Source organism: Danio rerio, chromosome 6 (assembly GCF_052040795.2).
Source record: "Danio rerio strain M-AB ecotype USA chromosome 6, GRCz13ab, whole genome shotgun sequence".
NCBI lineage: Eukaryota > Metazoa > Chordata > Actinopteri > Cypriniformes > Danionidae > Danio > Danio rerio.
Genome location: NC_141026.1, coordinates 43,350,493 through 43,369,689, shown reverse-complemented (window position 1 = coordinate 43,369,689; position 19,197 = coordinate 43,350,493). Strand labels below are relative to the sequence as shown.

At 37.4% G+C, this 19,197-nt stretch overlaps 3 protein-coding genes across 3 annotated transcripts; all 3 read right to left on the bottom strand.

Annotated features, from left to right (window-relative positions):
* Positions 1-2,090: 2,090 nt before the first annotated feature.
* On the bottom strand, positions 2,091-4,046 carry opn1mw3 (opsin 1 (cone pigments), medium-wave-sensitive, 3). Its single transcript, NM_182892.2, is given in 5 exon segments — positions 2,091-2,480; positions 2,573-2,812; positions 2,902-3,067; positions 3,367-3,535; positions 3,611-4,046. Coding segments are annotated over 5 exon segments (1,050 nt in total). The 5' UTR covers positions 3,972-4,046; the 3' UTR covers positions 2,091-2,366.
* A 2,029-nt stretch (positions 4,047-6,075) lies between these two features.
* opn1mw2 (opsin 1 (cone pigments), medium-wave-sensitive, 2) lies at positions 6,076-9,187 on the bottom strand. Its single transcript, NM_182891.2, is given in 5 exon segments — positions 6,076-6,738; positions 7,391-7,630; positions 7,704-7,869; positions 8,534-8,702; positions 8,779-9,187. Coding segments are annotated over 5 exon segments (1,050 nt in total). The 5' UTR covers positions 9,140-9,187; the 3' UTR covers positions 6,076-6,624.
* A 2,514-nt stretch (positions 9,188-11,701) lies between these two features.
* Positions 11,702-13,643, bottom strand: opn1mw1 (opsin 1 (cone pigments), medium-wave-sensitive, 1). Its single transcript, NM_131253.2, is given in 5 exon segments — positions 11,702-12,259; positions 12,403-12,642; positions 12,738-12,903; positions 12,972-13,140; positions 13,216-13,643. Coding segments are annotated over 5 exon segments (1,050 nt in total). The 5' UTR covers positions 13,577-13,643; the 3' UTR covers positions 11,702-12,145.
* Positions 13,644-19,197: the final 5,554 nt, after the last annotated feature.

The window sequence follows — 19,197 nt, the reverse complement described above, 5'->3', positions numbered from 1 at the left end:
TCTTCAGACTTCCAGCAGTAAAATTTAAACCACACTGAACTGAACTGAACTAAACTGAACTTCAACTCTGAAAACTGGACTGACAGTTTCAATTTACTAGAACTTTTATGTTAAGCTGCTTTGACAGATTTTACAATGTAAAAGTGCTAAAGAAATAAACGTGAATTTAATTTAATTGAAAGTGGCTAAAAATGTAGCATCATGTATGTCAGGCCAGTATTTGGCACTCTCACCTTGTTAGTAAACAGTACTTGTAAGGAAAGAACTTGGCTTGGTGCTGGTGTGTATGTAGATTTTAGCTGTGTGTGTAAGATACATCCTGGTTGTAATGTGACATAAATCCACTGTTGTAATGTGAAGTAAATCTGTGATGTCATAATTTTCAAAAAGAGAGGAGAGGACACGTGGAGTGTTGAAGCCAATTATGATATGGAGACGGCCATGATGGACAGAGACCAGTGGACAAATTTGGTCAGGAGGTGGGGTTAAACCCCTACTCTTTTTCAAAGGACATCCTAATACCACAGAGAGTCAGGACCTCAGTTTAACGTTTCATCCGATAGACGATGCTCACTGAGCAGTATAGAGTCCCCATCAATATACTGGGGCGTTAGGACTCACAAGACTGCAGGATAAGCGCCCACTGCTGGTCTCTCTAACACCACTTCCAGCAGCAACCTAGCTTTCTCATGTGGTCTCCCATCCAGGTACTGACCAGGCGCAGCCTAGCTTAGCTTCAGTGGGTGACCATGTGAGAGTAACAGAGAGCTAGCTGCCGACATCTCTAGTGTTGTTCTGCTGAACTGGGGTGCCCTACTTGGGCAGCTCCTTTCTTGTGGTCTCCAACTTTGCTGGCTAATCCATGGCCATCTGATCCTTGACAGGAATGGGCACCTGCTCTTTGATCAGTTGTCTTCTCTTTTGCTCAATGGCCTTGTGTCCTGCTCCATGGTATTGTCTACTGCTTCACACTCCAGGTCCACCACTGATGATTCAGTGATTCACTAATGAATATGATTCAGGCACACCGCTGTTTCACAGTTCATGGGCTTCATTAACCACAGCCATGTGGTTAATGGCCTCATCTAACGTGTCAAAGTGCATGGCCTTGTTCAGTACTCCATTGTCCAGGCTGACATTGCTTTATGGTCCAAGTCTGCCACTGCTCCAGCAAGTAGGCCAGCTACTGCTTCATGGTTCACGTTCTTGACTTTTGCTCCATTCTGACGCCATTTCGTGCCCCATTTCTGCTTACAGTGTGATTCACAGGCTTGACTCTTCATCCCTCTCTTTATCCTTTGTTCCAACACACTCCTGGACTTTTTTTGTTTTGTTAAAGTGTAATCCTTTGGATAGGTGGAGTTATGTATTTTCTTTTTTGTGGTTAGCATGATGTACATTAGACTGTGACAACGATTCTACATACATATATATGTATCATTATTATCTTATTCAGGTGACACAGTGGCTCAGTGGTTAGCACTGTTGCCTCACAGCAAGAAAGTCACTGGCTGGAGTCCCGGGTGGGTCAGTTGGCATTTCTGTGAGGAGTTTGCATGTTCTCCTCGAGTTAGTGTGGGTTTCTTCTGCGTGCTTCGGATAAGTTGGCGGTTAATTCTGCTGAGGTGGCCCCTGATTAATAAAGGGACTAAGCCGAAGGAAAATTAATGAACGATTATTATTTCATTCATATTGTTTTTTGATCTGCCATAGAAAATGCCGTACTGTATAATCAAATTTCTTTAGTCCAGTTTTGAAAACATTATCTAAGTTGCAGAAAGAAAAAAAAACTTAACACCTAAGCAGTGAATGGTTGTTTGTGAATTCAAGACCTTATTTGGAAAATATAATAACTGTCACATTGTATTATGTTTTCATATGTTGCCTAAGATGTGATGTCTGGTCAACAGAGGTCTGTGTTTAAAATTAAATATACGGTGGATTCGTTTGTTTTCTGATATTATATAGATATTCTACAGGTTAATTTAAAGTTACAGTGTGTACAATGCTAAACAAATTAAGTTTTTGTGTTTGTGTCTGTGAACAAACTAAAGATTAAATCAGTAAATGAATAATGAAAACACAAACACTTTTAATGCCAGTATTTATTCCTATCCATTTTTTTATCATTATTTACAAAATATATACAGATTTTAACCCAAGGATACAATATAAATGACAGCCTTCATAAAAAATGTTCACTGATAACCCATTTGTGAGTTCACCAGTTTAATAATCATAATTAGAACAATCGTATGAGATAGATCCACTAATTCAATGCTGTTTATGTTTCCTTTTTTATTTTTGCAGATGCCCGAATTGCACAGTGACTAATCGAATATAATCCACAAAGAAGTTCAAAAAGTCTATGCTGGAGATACAGAAGACACCTCCGTCTTGCTGGTGGACACAGTAGAGGATTCATCATCACCGAGAGGATTCTTTCCACAGAATAAAGTGGTCAGCATGCAATTACGAAACTGAAAACAAAAGACAGGGTTTCATTTAATACATCTCTATGAACATTTTGATTTTCTTTTTACCGTTCTTCCAAGTCTAATGTTGGATTTACCTGTTTGTTTAGAAGCACATAAATGATAGGGTTGAATATGGAAGAGCTCTTTGAGAAAAAGGCAGGAACAGCCATGAACTGAGCACTGAAAGCAGCTCCTCTATTGAAGAAGATCCAAGCAGCAACACTGGCATAAGGAGTCCAAGCTACCAGGAAGCCCAGAACCATCAGGATGACCATTCTGGTCACTTCTCTCTCAGCCTTCTGAGTGGATTCAGATTCCTGCTGTTGAGCTGCAGCCTAAACAATTAAAATAACCAAACTGAAATGAACATACTGCTCTGATGCTTGCAGGAGTTTACAGGAATGCTGAAAGAGACATTTCATACCGCTTTGACTGTGCAAACAAGTCGTCCATAGGTGAAGAAGATTGTGGTGACTGGAAATATAAAATGGCAGCAGAACATGTAGAGGACATATGATTCATTATTGTAGTCAGGGTTCAAGGTGTAGTAGTCTGGTCCACATGAACACTGCATTCCCTCTGGAATATACCTGATAGGAAATCACCAGAGGTTAATACATTTTTGACTTCTTCCTATTCTTGATTTAAAAAACATATGTACAATCTATTCAGTTCAATCTAGCATATTACTACAGTTATTATAATTAAGGTAATGTGTTTGACTCTGAAGAGTCAAAATGACATCCTTACATTGTAACTTTTTAGTACTGATCAAATAAAAAAGACATTCCCTCGTATATATGAGTGAAATATGTTTAGTTTTAATCACTTGTCCATCAAAATATAGAGCAAATGAATTGCTTTATATTGTATTTATCATTACACTGACCTTGACCAGCCAACCAGAGGAGGAGCTGCGCAAGACAAGGCCATTATCCATGTAAATCCAATCCCAGCGAAAGCATGGTTGGATGAAAATTTGAAACTCCCCATTGGCTTGCAAACCACAATGTATCTCTCAATGGCCAGCACCACGAGTGACCAAAGGGAAATTTGCCCTGTGTAGCAAATAAAACAATCAAATCACAAATCAAATAAATCCAAAAGGTAAACTGCAGAACAATTATCCTCACCTCCCAGTGTGGCCATGAATCCCTCAATCGCACAGCCAGTTGGTCCCAGAACAAAGTATCCATTAATGGCTGTGTAGAAAGTGACCGTGAATCCAAAACAAACCATGATGGTGCCAGCCACAGCCAGATTTACCAGAATGAAGTTGAGAGGTTGCCTCAGCTTTTTGTGTTGAGCTGTTACCACCAATGTAAGGCCATTGATGGGAAACCCAAAGCACATGAGGAAGAACATGTAGACGGCGAGCAGTTTAAACTGCCATGGCTCAGCAAGATAATACTGAGGATATTCGTACGGACTCCTCACAAGCCCTGTCCTGTTGGACATGGGGATGTAGAAGTTGTTTCCTTCAGTGCCGTTCATCTCTGCCTGCTAGTGATCCAGAACACGAGGAGGATGCAATCTGTTGCAGTGGACCTGCTCTTTATTGCATAGATGCATCAGCTGTGGTTATATATCCCTGTGGGGATCCTTATAAGGGATAAATCCAGGAGCGCAAGAAAGGGAGGGTGTTACTATGTGGGATTTGAATGATAAGAGCAGACATAATCACTTTTGGATTAATCAGTCAGTGAAGCTTTGGATCTTTTTTGACATCTAAGATTCTTATATATAAAAGACAGTGTCGGTTTTTGAGTGCAGAGTGAGTATACGCAACACTGTGCTTCATTGAAAAATGGGATTGTACGTTTATTTCTGCTGTTGGTTGACTTACTAGGGACAAGAACACACTTAAAGGTGATTTTGTGTCAGATCAGAACTTGCAAATTGTTCTTCTGTCGTTTTATGGTAGTTTGTCCTGAAGTTTTGTAGGTTTCACACTTGATGCTGAACCCTGTTCTGTTTTGTGCCACAAGATTTGCGATAATGAGGTTGATGGAAGATTAATTAGAAGATTAATTAGCTTAATTACAAGTAGTAGCTCCAACAGGATGTACTCGATAGGCTGTTTTCTTCAGTGTGCGAAATGTAACAGCAATAGTGCTTTGGGTTATTTATTTATTAGGAAGTCGTTTTTCTGAAAATGCTGAAATTTGAGAAAAAATACTAATCAAATGCACTGTATTTTCAGTTAAAGTTGAATAAACACTATTAAAGCGGTAAATAATTGTTTAATGAATTGATTAAATAAGATGTCAAGGGTTTACAAACAAATGTTCATTTAATTCATTCAACTGCTATTTTAATTCTGGATGTAGATGACGGTAGTTTATCAAAACTTAGTATTGATCATGATAGCCATTATTTAGCTCATGTTTGTCATTCTTTAACAGTATATTAGACATAATATGTATTGCAAGCGCTGTGATTCCATTCAATGAAATGTTAATGTTTGGTTTTATCCATTACAAATGCAATTACTTTTTGTATTTAAAAGATATGACAAAACTGACTCCTAATTCATTACTGTAGCCGTAATTTAGCATGTGAGTTTATTTCAATAACTTTATATATACAACAAATCAATTGCATGCACCACTTTCAGATGAAGTGTATACATTTGATTCAAGAAAGTGTAGCTTTTCTATTGTTTTATTTTACTTAATGGTTATTTTTTTCTGTAGTTGTGTTTCTTTCTTTCATTCTGTTATTTGGTTTATTTTAATAACTTATATAAAACACTATTAAACTATAGATTCATTTCAGGAATCACATTTACTGCAAATAAATGTACACAAGTCAGATTCAAAAATTAAAATGTAGCTTTTATGCTTGATTACTAATAATTAAATTTATTTTAAAAAAATTATAATGTAATAATTGTAGCAATTAAAAACTCATAGTTTTTCCACAGCAATATAATATTGCATATACATCCCATTTAAACAAGTTTAACAGTTTATAAAGCAATATACTAATTACAACTACCTGATTCATATGAATGAAATGTCTAAAGATTTGATTCTAGTAGGTTTATTACATAATTGTTATGTTTTATTTCCGAATGTATGCGAGTTTCGTTTCCCAGTGATGGGTTTCAGCTGAAAGGGTATCCGCTGTGGCGATTAATAAAGGGACTAAGCCGAAAAAAGAAAATGAATGCATGATGAATACGAGTTTAATATTAATAAAGCTCATAATTCCTTATGTATCATTTAGCATATTGCATTTAGCTTCCTAAGTATTTAAAATCATAAATTAATTGCAAGCACCACATTCGTTTGAATTAAACGTCATGCTTAAAGGTCTGATTTCTAGTGTTCATTTATTTCATGTAATTATTGTATTATTTCTTTGCTATTGTTCCTTATTATGCATGCACATCATTATTTAGTACTGGATGTTTTATTTAGCATATGAATTACATTCAATGCAACAAAGAATAAATCACATACCCCACATTAAATTGAACTAAACTACATATTTTATATGTATATCTTATGTATATATCTTATATGTATATGTAGATCCTAACTTGGTTACCACCAGTCATCAATTACCCACACACAAATCACCAAAGATAAAAGACATTTGAATGCATGTATTTATTATTCTACTTTTCAACAAATATACCATATAGAAAATATGTACAGAAATGCTGACAAATCAGCTGAAAACAAAAATAAAGGAGTGACAATCCATAATGTCGATGTGAAAAGGTAACTCAGTGTATGATGACGTATCTCGCTGAACCCTTGGGTGAGTTAAAGCAGTTCTGGTCACGACCTACTGATGTGATGATGACAAGAAAAGAGGCTTATGCTCAGATTTAGTGGTGAGCTATACCTTAAGATGAAGCATCGGTGGAGAGACGTGAGATAAACTAGTGCTGATCACAACTAATCTACCCACGCTCTATTTATCGAAGAGAATGTGTCTGGAAAGCCAGCTAATGTCTTCTTTGAACTCGATGGATCCAAGGCAGAGAGATAAGGGGGAGAGAGGGGAGTATAGGGCCCTATTTGTGATTTTTCAAAATATACAGAGATTGAGGAGTGGATATTTAGGCTTATTGAAGACAGTGGACTCCAAAGCATTAAAAGAATCATTGAGAAAGCATAGTTGGCAATTAGTTCTACGCTGGAGACACAGAGGACACCTCTGTTTTGCTTGTTGAAACTGAGGAGGACTCATCATCTCCAAGAGGACTCTTGCCACAGAAAAGGGTGTTGAGCATGCAGCTACGGAACTGGGGAAGAGAACATTGAAATGAATGGCATACCTTCATGTGCAATGCACAAATGATCTAGGAATTGAAATGCCATTTAATTACAGTGCATGTGCAATTTAAACAAACTGATCTTAGAGTAAATGGTTGGTTTGCACTCGATGTGGTGTTCTAATTAAAAATATATAATGAAATCATGTACACTGAAGAGAAATAATCAAACCAAAATGGAGAAAATAAGGACAAATCCAACTGCTAGGTTAAAATTTTCAATAAAATTAACACTTTTCAAAAATGACCATGATGTTAATGATTAAATACATGTAAAAATGCCAGAGATAACATCTCCGACTTGGTTAACGGTAAGTTTCCTTAATATAAATTTGGTCAATAACTGTAAAATTGACATTACCAGTATTCACAACACATTTTATGCGTTTTTAAATTGACACATTAAATGTTAATACTAGTACTTCAAAACAATGGTGTGTTTTCATTAAATTAATTTAATGCAGTAGTTTACAGTAAAACAGTTGTTTTTAATGATAAAATTGTAACAAATTCTTGTAAGTTTGCATTAACCCAACAGCTGAACTGTGTTGATAAATTTTTTTAGCTAAATTTAGGTTTCTTAAGTGTGTATATTCTAAAGATGTATTAAAAAGTAGCTCACCTGTTTGTTTAGGAGCACATAGATAATAGGGTTAAACAAGGCAGAGGCTTTTGAGAAAAAAGCTGGGATAGCCATGGCTTGTGCGGAGAAAGCAGCTCCCCTGTTAAAAAAGATCCAGGCCGCAAAGCTGGCATAGGGAACCCAAGCCACCAAGAAGCCCAAAACCATCAGGATGACCATGCGTGTTACTTCCCTCTCAGCCTTCTGAGTGGACTCAGATTCCTGCTGCTGAGCTGCAGCCTGAAAGAAAAAAAATTATTACTTTACGGCATTTAAATATGCTGAATGTTATTGTAATATTATATTCACTTACAGCTTTGACTGTGCAAACGAGGCTTCCATAAGTGAAGAAGATGGTTGTAACAGGAACGCAGAAATGACAGCTGAACATGTACAAAACATATGATTCATTGTTGAATTCTGGGTTCAGGGTGTAATAATCTGGTCCGCAGGATGTCTGCATTCCCTCTGGGATGTATCTGTGTCAAAACAATAAAATAAGATTGTCACACATCTTTTCAGACCCTATCTCTTGCATTATCAATAGTATATGTAGACTGTAAGGTTAAAGTTAGGGTTGCAGAGTTACAATTAGTCAATAGAATGTCTGTTGAGAGACTATTTAAATAAAGTGTTACCACGGCTAAGTAACATGTGCATACTCATATCCAGTAAAAGACATTTAAAGTGTTATCATGTAGAACAACAACTTTAGTCTGAATAAACTTCTCATATAATGCTTTTTCGTCATTACCAAGGTGGTTATTTTAAGTTTATATAAACTGTCATCATTTACTGCCTATACACTTGTTACAAAACTGAGATTCTTCAGTATGTTTGAGACCAAAAGGCTTTGAATTCCAGTTATTTTGTTCTACTATAGATATCAATGACTTGCAAAATGTCTTTTAAAGAAAAGGGAAACTCATCAAGATTTGGAAATAGTGAGTAAACAGTTAATTAATCTCCTTATGGGATGTTCATGCAGTATAAACAGCCGATATGCAACACAGTAAGCAACTAGTTAAAAGTGACAATTGATCCCCATCCTGAAGCGCAACCATTGGTTAAACTTAGTGATTATTTGAGCCTTAATCTCTTTTGGCGCTGATTAAAAGTCTCTAATTAGCGTGAATGACTTACCGGGACCAGCCAAAAAGTGGGGGGACTGCACAGCTAGAGGCCATGACCCATGTGAAGGCAATGCCGGCCATCGCATGGTTTGAGGAGAATTTGAAGCTTCCCATTGGCTTGCAAACCACTATGTACCTCTCAATGGCAAGAACCACAAGAGACCAAAGAGCAACCTGACCTGTGGACAAATAAAACGATCACAATATGGAATCTGAAACAATAAAATAAACGAATTCCTGCTGAAATATTCTTACCTCCGAGTGTAGCAAAGAAGCCCTCAATGGCACAACCTGTAGGACCTAGAGCCATATAACCATTAATGGAGCAATAGAACGTAACCGTGAATCCAAAAAAGGCCATAATTGTTCCAGCGAAAGCCAAGTTCACCAAAATATAATTTAAAGGCTGTCTCAGCTTTTTGTGCTGAGCTGTGACCAACAGCGTGAGCACGTTGATCGGCAGCCCGAAGCAAATCAGAAAAAACATGTAAAAAGCCAGTGCCTTAAACTGCCATGGATCTGCCAGGTAATACTGTGTGTATTCGTAAGGACTCCTCACTAGCCCAGTCCTGTTGGACATAGGAATGTAAAAGTTGTTTCCTTCGGTGCCGTTCATCCTGCTGGAGGTGTTGCACGTATGCCAAGAAGACACCAGCAAAACTGTACTCCACAAAACTGCCAGCTGCCCGCTTTTATATCTTCAGCGGAGTCCCTTGTCAAAAGGGGTGTCACCATTAAGAAGATTTGGCGGACACCAAGCTTCATAACCTACTGGATTGAATCTACTTGGCTCCTTACCAACTCTCATATGATATCCATCCCCTCTGTAGGGGATTAAGTTTCAAATCTTTGACCTTGTAATCTTTGTTCTAAGTCGGAGGCTGAGAGATTATCCAGTGGAATGGGTTGCATACAGTCCTCCCATCTTCACATTGCCCCGTTCACACACTTAAACATTTCAAGTTTGAACACCGCAGCTTAAAACAAGCTAGAAGAACTAAATCAGAACGGATAATCAAACGTTTGAGGTTAGGGATGTGATTTTGGCTTCTGCAGTGGTGTGAAGAAGACAAGGGTCTCTATTTCTGAAACGATTGATTAGGTTTTGTTACTGGAGGAGGAGAAACAAAATGTTTATATATTGCTATACATTTGAATAAAATGTAGATATAAAACTTTATCAAGTAAGTGAATCATGTGTTTGAATGGAAATGGAATTAACATAATTATAATATGAAGCAAATTAAACATAACTTTTTGTGTGTAAACTGTAAAACAATTGCCTTAAATTCACAGTGAATTACTGGCTAATACTTGCATTACTTTCACAGTAAAATAATGGATGTAAATTAACAGCAAATTACCATGAGGTAGTTCACAGTAATTTACTGTGATTTTGTTCCATAAAATTACTGTGAAATTACAGCCACATAGTGTCACTTTACAGTAGATCGTAAAGTCCATTACTGTGATTTCACTTTATAATCTTGTAGAATTAACTATTTTTCTGAAAAGCAGGCTTTCCTCGGCTATTCATTCTGACATTTACCCTGACTTTTGGGTGTTTAACAGTGTTTGGTTTTATGAATCAATTACTTTTGTTCCAGTTTATGTTTTTGGCTAAGCACAAAGTTACAATCATTAAAAATTATTTAGGGCGACATGGTGGCACAACCGCCTAACAGCAAGAAGGTCGCTGGTTCGATCCTCGGCTGGGTCAGTTGGCATTTCTGTGTGGAGTTTGCAAGTTCTCCCCGTGTTCATGTGGGTTTCCTTTGGGCGCTCCAGTTTTCCCCACAAGTCCAGAGACATGCGGTACAGGTAAATTGGGTAAGCTAAATTGGCCGTAGTGTATGTGTGGGATTGAGTGTTTATGGGTGTTTCCCAGTTATGGGTTGCAACTGGAAGGGCAATCGCTGCGTAAACATATGTTGGATAAGTTTGCGGTTCATTCCGCTGTGGCGACCCCAGATTAAAAAAGCGACTAAGCCAAAAAAATAAATGAAAAATTATTTCACATTTTCATGTTAACCTCATAAAACTAAATCAAGGTGCAAATCACCCATAAATGAAAATTTACTATTACATTCATGCTGTTTCAAAACAGGATGTTATTTTTGAAGATGCAACCAAATTGTTTTTGGAGCTGCAATAACATTCTGTTATTTCTAAACATCAAAAAGTGCCAATACTGGCATAAACGTTATATTGTATTAATGTCTATGTTGAATGAAATAAAAAGAGTCTATAACTAACATGCAAAAGATATAGCCCTTTTTACAGTAATTTGCTGTAATCATGCAACCTGCCTATTTTCACAACAAATTTCTGAATACACCACATTATTGCGAATTTTTACAGTTAAATCATGTAAAGTAATAATAATGTAATTTATTGTGAAAAATTACAGTAACATGTTGTGAAATTCTGGACTTTTTTTACACTATATACAGGGAATTATAGGGAGTGTATAGCATAAATATATAAAAATTAAATAATAATATTAACGAATATAATAATCTTATATTACTAAATGTGAAAAATAATCACATTAAGGTTAAAAAGGGCTTTGCTTCTTTTTAAAAAAAAGTGTTTAGATGTAGAGTGCCGTTTGCAGTTTTCTTCTAAAATTAGTATTCATCTCATGCTATGTTTATGTTCAGTTATTTCACTTTAAAGGCAACGAAAATAACCTTTTTCACATTTTGCCATTGAGCATGCAGACATGGAGCAAGAGCAAAAAACAACTATTTTAGGAGTTTAGGTGTTTGCATCTGAACTCTTTATATCTTTACAATTATATTACATATATTATATTTATAAACTACTTAAATGTGTGTGTGACATATGTTGGAGATTTATTTTTTAATCTTCTGAACCTTTTATCAATCTTATCTTAATGTTTACTCAAATAATGACTATTAAAATAAATTGAAAGTATAGTATCTGTATTATTATTTAACAGACCTAAGAAAACATGCAGTATTTGTGCATTCATTAACAAAAAATGCTAAATGCTGTAGCTTTCTTGCTCATTGTTAGCATATACTAGCTAATGCATTTTCTTACGTTCACTAATGTTTCATAATGTGTTATCATGACTTCGTTAGAAACGAAGAACTTTAACTAACTTAGATATGTTTTAAAATCTAAAAACCAAAATAAAACAACACATATCTGGAATGCATGCTTTTATTTAAATATACTACCTACACTTTTTATAAAATATTTACAGAATCTGACCTGATCAAGTCAGACAGCTTTTGCAGACAATACAATGACCAAAAAAATAAAATAAAGACCTCCATCAAAACATACAAGTGAAGTGAAATTATTGGTGCGGGAGTAGATATTGTGCATAGATCCAGATGAATTCAAGCGTACTTTATTGAATACATTTCCATTGCCTCCACCTAACAGTGAAGAAAACGATTCCATAAATCCAATAAACATAACATTTTCCTTTAACCTCAGACCCATCGGCTATTCTTGAATTCCTGATAAAATGCCTTTAGGTGGACATGTATGGTCTTGAAAGAAACAGCAGTTGCAAATGGCCAAAGATGTACTGCATGTCCGTGAGTTTGTCTCATTTGAATGACGGAGCACTGAATAGGCAGATCTATGCAGGAGACACAGAGGACACCTCTGTTTTGCTTGTTGACACTGAGGAAGACTCATCGTCACCAAGAGGACTCTTGCCACAGAAAAGGGTGTTAAGCATGCAGCTACGGAACTGGGGATTAAGATAACATGTATAGAATCAATTCCACATATTTAAGATGCAAAAGTAAAAGTCAGCATTTTAGCAATATCTACAGTATTTAATTTTAAAAACTGAATCACTAAGATATGTGTTAAAATGTGAACATGGCTCACCTGTTTGTTTAGGAGCACATAGATGATGGGGTTAAAAACAGCTGAAGTCTTAGAGAAGAAGGCTGGAACAGCCATGGCTTGTGCGGAGAAAGCAGCTCCCCTGTTAAAGAAGATCCAGGCAGCAAAGCTGGCATAGGGAACCCAAGCAAACAAGAAGCCCAAAACCATCAGGATGACCATGCGTGTCACTTCCCTCTCAGCCTTCTGAGTGGACTCAGATTCCTGCTGTTGAGCTGCAGCCTAATAATTTTGAAAGACAAGAAAGAATTAGGAATGAAATGTGGCCAATGTGGCTCTATTTGACCATCACTGATATATTTAAAATGTATACATACAGCCTTGACTGTGCAGACCAGACTGCCATAGGTAAAGAAAATTGTGGTGACGGGTATGCAAAAGTGGCAGCTGAACATGTACATGACGTAAGACTCATTGTTATATTCAGGATTCAGTGTGTAGTAATCTGGTCCGCAAGAGGTTTGCATCCCTTCCGGAAGATATCTGGAAGATTAGAAATATATGAGATGAGGCCTGAAGTGAACTAAATCTACCTAAATCTGCTTAATTACCTGGACCAGCCAAAAAGTGGGGGGACTGCACAGCTACAGGCCATGAACCATGTGAAAGCAATGCCAGCCATCGCATGGTTTGCGGAGAATTTGAAGCTTCCCATTGGCTTGCAAACCACGATGTACCTCTCAATGGCAAGAACCACCAAAGACCAAAGAGCAACCTGACCTGAAGAAAGGAATTACATGTTAGTACCCCAGCATGTACTGCATTCAAATCTATGCACTGCTAGTTACTCCTTACCTCCAAGTGTTGCGAAGAATCCCTCCATTACACAGCCTAATGGACCAAGAGCCATGTAGCCCACAAGTGAGCAGTAGAAAGAAACCGTAAATCCAAAGATGACCATAATTGTGCCAGCAAAAGCTAAGTTGACCAAAATGTAGTTGAGCGGCTGTCGGAGTTTCTTGTGCTGGGCTGTAACCACCAAAGTCAGGACATTGATGGGAAATCCAAAAATGATCAGTAGAAACATGTAGAAAGCCAGAGCCTTGAATTTCCATGGTTCTGCCAGATAGTACTGGGTGTAATCATAAGGGCTTCGCACAAGCCCAGTCCTGTTTGACATGGGGATGTAGAAGTTGCTCCCTTCTGTCCCGTTCATTTTTACTGAAACCTAAATTAAAACCGCCTATGTGGAAATATGAATGAGCAGTTCAACTCCTCTAAGAGATGGTCAACCCCAAAGTGGACAGCGTCAGGTATGCTTATATACTCTTCTAAGGAAGCCAAAACTGGAAAAGGGGGTGTCACCAATAAGATTATTTGGCCCAGATCAGAGTTCATAACCACCACAGATTGTACCTTGGGATTTGACCCTACCTGTCAACATGATATCCATTTCTTCCAACACGGATTAGTTTTTAGCTTTGGACTCTTCTTAAGCTGCATCTTAAGCCACTAAGATCAGCTCAAAGTCCAGTAATGCTCAGATTTCTTCAACTCAGACGTGCTTCGTCCACTTCATCATACACTTGACAAATTGTAGAATAAAGGTTAGACTGTTTTATAATGATGTCTTAAATCTTTAAAAAAAATAGTTTGTTTATGTATTGTAATATTCTTCATGATTACAAAACTTCACATCTAATAAACTGCAAGTGCAGTAGGAAAGTCAGTTTGGGAAAGACTTCCATGGCTTCATTATCTGACATGTGAATGAATTCATCATTGAATCATTTGTTTGCCAACATGTTGTTATCCAGTTGGTAAACTAATTATAAGAGCATTATAGTGAGACACATTTAACTCAACTGCTACACTGCATAAGCTTTTATACAATATATTTAAGAGAATAAAACTACATACGTGCATATACGCATTAATTAATGTAGCTATTATATACAATTACATATTTACAGAAGAATGTGAACAAGAATAGAAAATCTGAATAAAGATTCCTATAAAAAAGCCAAGATTCCAAAGATTCTTTCAATCAATAAATCAATCAATCGACCAACCATCCGATCAATCAATCAATAATAAATCCCCTTCATGCCATGATCCATGTGAAATCAATGCCTATATTACATGATTGGAAGAATTATTGAATCGTTCAATTGGTACAAAGAACTTCTCAATTGCAAGAATCACAATAGAAACCTGATCAGCGAAGTCCTCCTATAATCACAGCAATTTGATGTGAAAAGAACACCACTCTCCTAAGAGAGGTACTGTTAATAAATTGGTGCATGTTTTTAACAACAAGATAACTATAATAGTGAAACATTACAACTAAAAACATAGCAGGTAAAAAAAAAAAGCTGTCTAAACTGTCTATAGTAAAGTATTAGATTTTTATGGTATTAATTATATAGCTGCTATGGTAATACAACAACTATAGTGTAAACAAATGACTCTATAGGATATCACACTATAATAAACTAGTGTAGAACAGCAGTGGTCCCTAATCCCCTTGCTGCGGACTGGTACCAGTTTGTGGATCAGTTGGTACCAGGCCGCACAAGAAATCATTAATTATTTCCATTTTATTTATTATCTGAGTCTGAATGATCTTTTATTTTTAAAAAATCTTTCATTTTGAAATATGACCGTATTCTCTCAGTGGCAAAATGTAATCCACACACTGACGTCTGACGTCAAAAAGAAACTGACATCTTTGGAAAGTTGCAATGGAGAAAAGACCCAGTGAAAGACCCACAAACTACAAAGGAATAGATCTGCAGCCCATTTATAAACAAATCGGGTAAATCCAGCATGTCTGTACAAGAAAATCAACTGCTAAAGATCGCAAATGACAGCAGCCTTAGGGGCCGTTCACATATCACGTCTTTTACGCGCACAAGTTTGTTCTTTCCACTAAAGGCACCCGGCCTTCCAGGCTCACCCAGCTGAAAACATCTCAACTTTGAAATCAGAATGCTGAAAGCACGCTGCAAGTCACATGACAAGAACTGACATATCAGCTTTATACTTTGTTTGAAATATACACATTTCACTATTATCTCAGACAATCACAGAACAGCCAAACACTGCAGCGCATTTTTAATTTTCTCCATACAGTAAATAAAACTTGTATCAGAGCTCCAGCAATGTTTTGTCATTTTGTCATACTTTGATTATGTTTAAACACTGATGATGGTTGCCTAGCACTCTACGCACACCCACCCTCCAGGCTGTGGTAAATTTATCAAGCATTAAGCATTCCAGGGTGATAAAAAGATTGGAGACCACTGTACTACAGTATGCCATAGCATTCATTAACAAAGAGTTGTAAACATATTGTTGTTTACCATAGTGTTCTTCAAAAACACTATAGTATTTATTATATATTACGATAATACTTTTTCATATGGGGTGACCCTATCTGCCTTTAAGGCAGAGCCCCAGAGCACACATACCACTGGTCGTTTGAAGGTGTTCCTATGATAGCAGTTTCAAACTTTTGTAAGGTAATATTATTTTAAATGATACCACAACAGTTGCAAGGTACAACCCTTCATGATAGTGCTGCTTCTATGGTGAAACCCTAACCCACATAACAATCTACAGTATTTAAAGAATGTGCTGCTAATATCTTGGTGCAACATATGGACATGTGTCAGTTTTAGGTGACATACTCATATTTTCTGTGCTGTTTATTCTCTTTTCGCTGAAACCATTATTTAAACAACCTACCACTGTGTCTTGCAAACTGCACATGGATAAAACAATAGAAGGTTTGGGTCTAGATAAAGTACTGCACGCCAAAGCTAAATAGAATTTTTAGGTTAGGTCTATTGTATTTCCTTTTAAGCCTGTTTGCTTTATCAGATAGCTTCATTTAATTTGCTGCTTTATTAGCGTGGATTACTAATCAGGCATGCATTGTAACAGGAATGATAGCAGGTTTGTTCTCTTCAGTAGATGTTTGATTGATTGTTTAGTCTGCCTGTTCAATGTAGATGGTAACAAATGCTGGAAAGCAGCTAATAGGTTTACCCCCTTGTTTGGCAATCTGCTCACCGGGGATACAAAAGATTAGCCGGTCCTTGTCAACTTGGGCTAGCCACCCTGGGCTACCCATGCAGTGTGAATCCAAACTCTAGTCCTGTAGCCTACAGTAGGACTGGTCAGTACTCACACATGCACTTTTAAATGAATGCTTTTTATCACAACTTGTGGAGATCATACATTTCTTAAGGTTTTGGATGTTTTGATTGCTTTTTGAAATTGTTGTCTTGAACAACTTTTCACAGTCTTTTTTGAAAAAGAGTTTTACTCGGTTTAAAAAAAAGTGTCCCCACATTTAGTTTCAAAAAAATTTTGTTCACATAAAAACATGCCTTGTCAAGAGCATGCCAAATCAAAAGACGATAGTATACTCATAACCATGACATCATGTTGGCCAATCAGAAGCCTCAAAAAAATGTATTCCTTTTGGTTGAATTCTTGTGGTTTCATCTCAGTTATTCACATAGAATGTTGTTCTGTTGGTATCATTGGACATGGACCTTCAGCATGCACTGGGGCAGTTTGCTTTTAAGTGTGACACGGCTAGGATGAGAATCAGCATCTTCAAGTTCGAGGCTATGGTGCTCCACCGGAAAAAAGTTGACTTGCCATCTACAGGTTTAAGGAACATCCTTACCCCAGGTGAAGGAGTTCAAGTATCCTGGGGTTTTGTGCATGAGTGAGGGACGGAAGTTGAGATTGACAGGCGGATCGGTGCAGCGGCAGCAGTTATGCAGTCAATGTACTGGTCCATTGTGGTAAAGAAGGAGTTGAAAGGCAAATTTCTCGATTTACTGATCAATCTGTGTTCCTACTCTCACCTATGAATGGACAAGATCTTGAATAAAAGCGGCCGAAATAAGTTACCTTCACACTGTGGCAGGGCTCACCTTTATAGATAGGGTGAGGAGCTCTGTCACACAGGAGGAGGTTGGAGTAGAGCCGCTGCTCCTCCACATCGAGAGAAGCCAGCTGAGGTGGCTCGGGCATCTGTATTTCGGATGCTTCCTGGGCACCTACTTAGGGAGGTGTTCCAGGCATGTCCCTCCAGGAGGAGGTCTAGGAAGACTCAGGACATGCTGAAGGGTCTATGACTCTTGGCTGGCCTGGGAACGCCTCGGGATACCCCCGGAGGAGCTGAAGGAAGTGTCTGGGAGGATGGAAGTATGGAGTTTTCTCCTGAGACTGCTGTCCCCACAGCTCGGCTCTGGAAAAGTGAATGAAAATGAATGAGTGAATGCTTGTCAACATGCCGCATTGACCTTTGCAGAAATGTGCATCTTGTAAACAACAGGGATCCCAGGGCACAATCTGACATCACATAAAAGAAATACAAGACAAAAACTCTAGTTAGTACAGTTATTACAGTAGAATAAACCATTTAAACAAACCACAGCAACTTTTTTCCTTTAAAAATGACAAAGTTAATATTGGAATTAAATCAATATTCAATTCAATACATCTTTTAGGTTGTGTCAAAGCAGCTTAACATAGAAGTTCTAGTAAATTGAAACAGTCAGTCCATTTTCAGAGTTGAAGTTCAGTTTAGTTCAGTTCAATGTGGTTTAAATTTCACTGCTGAAGGTTCAAACACTAAAGAGCAAATCCATCGATGCAAAGCTCCACAAGTCCAAAACCAAGCAAACCAGTGGCAACAATGGCAAGGAGCAAACCACCAATTGACGAAAGTGAAGGAAAAGAAAACCTTTTGAGAAACCAGGCTCAGTTGCGCATGACCATTTCTCCTCTGGCCAATCTTCTTGAATTGAGCTGCAGTCTAGGCGCCGGAGGCTGGAGCTATACTCTTCTTATTTTTATGTATTTGTGTGCTTTATTATTTTGTAAAAATTTATTACCCCTCAATCTTTAATCATATATTATAACCTTCTCTCCCTTCTCGAAACAACTTTTCTTCACTTCTGGTCACATGGAATGCCTTTAGGGCGGGGCTATCATGGCATGTCTCATTCTGCTCTGCCTTAATTTATTCATCAATCTTCTTTTATTTTGTAGCAACAGCCATCTTCCAACAAACCAATTAGTTCCCAAAGGAAGAAATGATGCGTCGCCTTACTTTTTTCAAGATCATTTCAAGTGGATGTACGTGGATAGAGTAAAAAAGAACAAACTAACTTCAGTTTCATGGCGATTTTAAATGTATTTTTCTAGGCCAGAGTCATATGGGATACAGCTGTGGATATATCATTCATTGATTCAACCATTAATTTTCCTTCGGTTTAGTGTGTATTTTAGAGGTTGCTACAGCAGAATGAACCGCCAACTATTCAAGCATAGGTTTTCCGTAGCGGATGCCCTTCCAGCCACAACCCAGCATTGGAAAATACCTATACATTTACACACACATTCATACGATACAGACAATTTAGTTTATTTAATTCACCTATTGGGCATGTTATTAGACTGTGGAGGAAACCACAGCAAAGAAGGAAACTCACACGAACAACGGGAGAACATGCAAATTACACGCATAAACGCCAACTGGTCCAGCTGGGACTCGTGACCAGTGACCTTCTTGCTATGAGGCGACAGAGCTAACCATTGAGCCACCGCGTCACCCAATTTGTTTTATTGAATAATTGAAATGTATGACGTTACCAATTTTCTTTTTGTATGCTTGTTTTGTATTTTGTAGCTTAACTATCCTACAGTATTGAAGCTTCCCTCAACACAGTTGTCAAGTCAGGATGTAAATGCTCAGGCGTCCTTCTTAAGACTCTTTTGGCAGCAAACAGAGTTCAATCAAAGTACATC